This window comes from Athalia rosae, chromosome 5 (assembly GCF_917208135.1).
Source record: "Athalia rosae chromosome 5, iyAthRosa1.1, whole genome shotgun sequence".
Lineage (NCBI taxonomy): Eukaryota > Metazoa > Arthropoda > Insecta > Hymenoptera > Athaliidae > Athalia > Athalia rosae.
The window spans coordinates 11,762,320-11,768,168 of record NC_064030.1 but is presented as its reverse complement, the minus strand read 5'-3'; the positions used below and the strand labels follow the sequence as shown (position 1 = coordinate 11,768,168).

Sequence of the window (5,849 nt, the reverse complement as noted above, 5' to 3'; positions counted from 1 at the left end):
ATAGGCCGACGAAGGGGGTCCAGGGGCGCAGTCCCTGGTAGGGGTGCAGGGGGCGGAGCCCCCGCCGGGGGGGTTGGGGGGGGGGCATCTATAAATATAATAAAAAATACTGATATAAATGCGTAAAAAAAGAATCAAACATCAAATAAGAATATATATATATATACATGATATATATAATACATACATGAATGAATAATTCATTCTGATTTTAACAAATTTTTATATTTCCATGAAAAAAACAATACTATTTTTCCTATCAAGTTGCGCAAAGTTCAACCCCTATATAATTATTATAGAAGGTTGTAATGTATAGAGCGGTAGCGTAAGGGCGCAGAGAAGGGGGGGTTCGGAGTAAAAAAATAAAAATAAAAAACTATTATAAATTTATTAAATCTGAAAAAAAACTTCACTTTTATTTGTTATTTTAATTTTTGATTATTATTAGTCGGGACTTGACAATTGACAAATTTGAAAGGAACATTTTTCAATGATTCTAGTTCATTTGTAGCAACAGATATATTTTTATAGTTTGATTTTTCTCAAAAAAAGTAAGTCATAAAAAAAGTCAATTGTAAAAAACAGTCATTATAAATGTATTAAATTAAAAAAAAAAATCACTGTTATTTTTTATTTTAAATTTTGATTAATATTAATCGTAACTTGACAATTAACAAATTTGAAAGGTACATTTTTTAATGACTCTAGTTCATTTCTGGCAACAGATATATTCTTATCTTTCATTGTTTCCTGGTTTGCCTGATTTTCTTCGATGTCGAGTATGTTTCTACTATTTTCAAACGACATTTCAGGAATCTCAGGAATCGCTGTTACTGTAGGGATATGAGTGCGTACAGAATTATTTTCTGACGGGTTTGGATACAACGTATTATCAAAACTTTGTGCTGTTTCATCTTCTGTTATAGACGCATCTATTATGTTTTCATCGAGTTTCAAACGCTTCGAACTCTTTGATGTTGAAGGTATTGCACCTTCAATGCGATAACCAATTGCTTTTTTGTTCGTAATGGAATCTTGAATGTATACACACACGCTTCGCAGAAGAAATCTGCTTTATCACACAACTCAACTCCGTCGATCATATTTTTAGCGACTGCTTCACGTAGGTATCGGAGATTAATGTGACCGAGTCTTTCATGCCACATTTTTAAATCCTTCGCTTTATCGGCCACATTCACACTAGGTTGAACTATCGTTGTAAAGTTCATCACGTATAAATTATTATCCGCTCGCTTGCCGACAACAATGACTTTACCCTTGAGGAGGACTTGAACTATCTCTCCTTCTTTGTTTATCTTAAATCCTTTGCGTGTCATTGTGCCTTCGGATAATAAATTTCTGGTCATAAAGGGAACGTAGTGAACGTTCTCGATTTTATTAACACTCCATGCACCATCGATGTAACTCTTGATTGTGACTGTGCCTTTCCCGCGAATTACGAGCTCAGTGTTATTGCCGAGCGAAATATTCGTGGCATTGGGCGTTTCCACGAATTCGGACAAATAGTCGCGCCGATAAGTAACGAGGACAGATGCCCCACTGTCCATAATTCACTCGTCGTCATGAGCAGAGAAATTCGCTTCTGTTTTCAAAACAGCAGATAAGGCTGTTGAGTTCTGGGAATCGGCCGCGTCCTCTTTCCCCTTCTTTCCTTTCTCCCCCTTCTTCTTAGAACGGCAGTCTCGGGCGTAATGCCCCTTCTTATTACAGCTGTAGCAGGTTATGTTAGCTTTAGGTTTCTTCTTCTGCTGATGCTCACTGGTTTTGTTTACAAGCGTTGCTGCTGCGAGAGCCTTCTCGGTATTATCTATCTCGGTGAGAGATGTGTCCTCGTCGATGAGTCTGGCGGTCAAATTCGCGATAGTTTGTTTTCTTCATCGAGAAATAGCCAAGCCTGACGGAAACTGCGAAATTTATGCGGGAGACTACCGAGAATTTTGGTCATGACTGCGATGTCGCTGATCTTTTCTCCCGTTTCTCGCAAGACCTGGGCGAGGTTTTCTACTTTCGCGATGTGATGAGCCACCGAGTCGTTCGGGTCCATGCGGTATTGGGAGAATCTCTCATGGGCGAGCATCTTGTTCGTCTCCGATTTTTGCTCATATATAGCAGTCAGCTTGTTCAGCATCGCTTTCGACGTCTCGCAATTCGGCACCAATACTATCTGCGAAAAGTCCATGGCCGTCGTCATCACGAACATCGCTGCCGCGTCGCCCTTTTTCCATGTAGCTATCTGCTCGACTTTGTTATCCGTTGGCGTGGCGGCCGGAATTTTCTCTGTTCCAGGGCTCATAGTGTGTCACTTTTCTCACTATTAGTCACTTTTTTTCACGGACTCACTTTTTTGTCACTTTTTCTGCAAGAGTCACTTTTTTCAACTATTTTTCAATGATCCCGACGTTCTTTTATAAAGAAAATTTCGCTTTCATTCTTATGTGGGTACATTGTAAATCTACATACAGATAATTTACTAACCAATCTGCCGTATCCGGTATCGACCAGCCGGCAAACCGGTCTGCCGTATCAACTGAGATCCATCTTATTAGACACCCGCAACTTACAATTAGTGACATAACCGCCAACTGTCTTTCGAGTTTGAGTTTTTTTGTGATCGTACAAATATTATCTCAGATAATCTGAGATTGAGAAGGTAGTACGAGATTCAAAGGTGAGTGGTATCCGTATAGCGTTTTCACTTCAATTAAATTTATATCTGTTTATCGTTCATTTGAGTCAACTTTGTACACCAATACTTCTTATTCATTTGCTTTATTTGGCTTTATTGTAATAGAAACTTTTTTCTACATACAGCCGCAGAGTAGTTTATCACTGAGGCTTAGGATGGGTAAATGTAAAATCCAGAGTGACTGGCTCCGAAAGAACGATTCGTTAGGGTATCCGATATCAAGCTAGGGAAAAAAAACGGACAATGCGGAAATATTCTGCAAAATATGTACAGCCACAATAAATTGCGACAAGAAAGGGTTCCAGGCTTTACTACAACATTGTGCAACAGCAAAACACACAGCCAATGCTAGGACAAAGCTAGACGTCCATCAACTCCATCTCACTAAGAAGCCGTCAAACCTTGTTGGGCAGACACTCCAGGCTTCTGAAACAGACACTCCGAATCAAATCGAACTCTTTTCATCTAAATCCGCAGCTACGAAGGCTGAAATCTTGTGGTGTCTTAAGATCGTTGTATCTGATTGGTCTGCTGCATCATCCCAAGGAATTCCAGATCTATTTAAAGAAATGTTTCCAAACAGCGTTCCGATTGCATTCACTTTGAGTCCTGCGAAACTTAGGTACGTCATCACGGTAGCTCTTGGGCCGTACTTTCGTGAAACGATTTTGGAAGACTGTTCAGCTGCTTGGTATACACTAATATACGATGAGACGACCAATAATGAAAGCAAAAAAGAGTTGCAGGTAGCACTACGCTATTGGTCAGAGACCGAGGAACTAGTCGTAATCCATCATTTGGAAACGTTTTTTCTAGGGCAAGCTAAAGCCGAAGATCTTGAAGAATCAATTTATAAAGCACTGGACAATGCTGGTCTTCCTGTTCATCGTCTACTTATGCTAGGCAGCGATGGACCAAATGTCAACAAAAAAGTCTTTAGATTGGTAAATGAACATGCAAAAATTGGAAGGAACAAGGGCCTACTTGACATTGGAACATGCAACATCCACATCGTGCACAACGCTTTTTTGAAAGGTCTCGAACAATTGGGGCATAACGTTAGTCAACTTGCAATACAAGTTTTTTACTATTTTGATGGTTGGCCAAAGCGCTGGGAAGATTATACTATAATTCAACAGAACTGTAGTGTTCCATTTCATCGATTTATAAAGCATGTTCCATCGAGATGGTTGACTTTACAAGACTCTGCACGCCGACTGCTTGAACAGTGGGAAGCAATTCGTGAGTTTTTTCTAAAAGCAGTACCAAAACAAAAACAATTACCTTCAAAGCATGGCGACGATATAGCCACTACTTTGAAGAATCCCACGTTGAAAGCAGAAATATGTTTTGTTATCGAATCGGCCGATGTTCATCAAAGTTTCACACGAAAATATCATTGCCAAGAACCGTTGATTCACGACGAGTTGAAGCTGCTGTTTCACACCTTGGCTGGAAGGATTTGCAAAACACACGTCCTTGCTAATCCATTGAACGAAAATGATCCGTTTCTTCATAAGAATTTACTGCCTGTTGCTGAAGTATATTGCACGAGTGAAGTTCAGGACATTTTGAAATCCCTTCCTGGAGTCGACCGTGTACACTTTTTAAAAAAAGCTCAGAATCATTATCTGGAAGCTGCAAAGCACATTCTCACCAAAACCTGTCTCTTCATTGGAACAGTTACTAAGCACTTCCGATGTCTCCAGCCGGAAGCAATAAAAAAAGAAGCATTCATTCGAAGCATACAAAAAATAGTAGATGCCTTGCCATTGGAAATATCCAGTATCAAGTTAGCTGATGAATGGAAAATGCTTGCCATGGAAAAGTTACCTGACAACAAATCTCAACGTATTGATCACTTCTGGAGAGAAATCATGAAACTCAAAACTGGATTGGGGGAACAAAAATACCCGAATATTAGTAAGATTGTCAAAGCCAGTCTCTCACTTTCTCATGGAAGTGCTGATATTGAAAGAGGGTTTTCATCTTCTGGTCGAATCCTCACCCAAGACAAAACGGCAATGTCATTGAAAACGTTGAATGCTAAAATATATATTAAGGATGGCATGAAGAGATTTCAAAATAAACCAGAATTAGTTCCCATGACGAAGAAACTGATACTTGCAGCAGAGAGTGCTCACCTGAAATACAAAAACTATTTGGAAGAGGTGGCAAGGGCGGCAAAGGAAGAAGAAGTTACAAGAAACGCAGAAAAACCAGAAATTGAAAAGAAAAGAGCTTTGAAAGAGAAAATGGAACAATCCAGAAAAAAACTCAAAATACTTGAGACAGAATTTAAAAGTGCCGACCAGGAAGAAAAACAACAGAGGAAATTGGCTGATAAATTGTTCACTGAAGCAAACGATAGACTTAACAGGGCAATCGGAAATAAGGATATGGAAGAGATACAGTTAGCACAAAGTATGTTGCAAAGTGTAAAACACCTAAGAAAAGAAGAAGATAACAAGAAAAGCAAGCGGGAATCCATTTATAAGAAGCTCGAAGTAAAAAAGTCATATTTGATAAATAAGGCCGACAGCAAGTAAGCAAGTAAGAGCCAAAGAAGGTACTTCCTTCAGTGGTATAAAGTTCCTAAATAAAAATAGTACCGTACTGATAATTTCTAAGCATATGTTCAAGACTGACACTTACTATAAGTAATATTTTCTGTTTTGTTCAATTTTGTTATTACATAAAAATGTTTATTATGTGCCACGTTATGCTGGGTTATTGAATCAAAGTTTTATATAGGCTAAAACTCATTCTGTTCCGTTGCTAAATAAAACTTGATTGATACAGTTCATAATAGTAGTTACTTTTTTTGTGAATACATATTGTCATCCTCACAACTTGGATATCGATACCCACGTTCTAATATGCCGTAGCCCACATTGAGAAGATAGGACTTTACGGATTGGAATATTTATTTAAAAATAGTAGATCAACAATTTGACCGCTGAAACTTGAACATAAGCTGCAAAACATTATTATCATTCCATTAAAAAGAAGAAATTAATTTCTCGAAGTTTGTGGGATAAGACATATTAGAACGTGGGTTCGATACGCATGTGCTGAACACGGAACATCACACACCTAAGTACTTCGCGTATGATTAACTGATCCATATTTATTCATAAAT

General features: G+C 38.5%; 1 protein-coding gene across 1 annotated transcript; it reads left to right on the top strand.

Annotated features, from left to right (window-relative positions):
* Positions 1–2,862: 2,862 nt before the first annotated feature.
* On the top strand, positions 2,863–5,256 carry LOC125500995. The gene is made up of 2 exons (XM_048655422.1): positions 2,863–2,866; positions 2,981–5,256. Exons 1-2 carry the CDS (start codon positions 2,863–2,865, stop codon positions 5,254–5,256), a joined length of 2,280 nt encoding a protein of 759 aa, XP_048511379.1.
* The last annotated feature ends 593 nt before the right edge of the window (positions 5,257–5,849 follow it).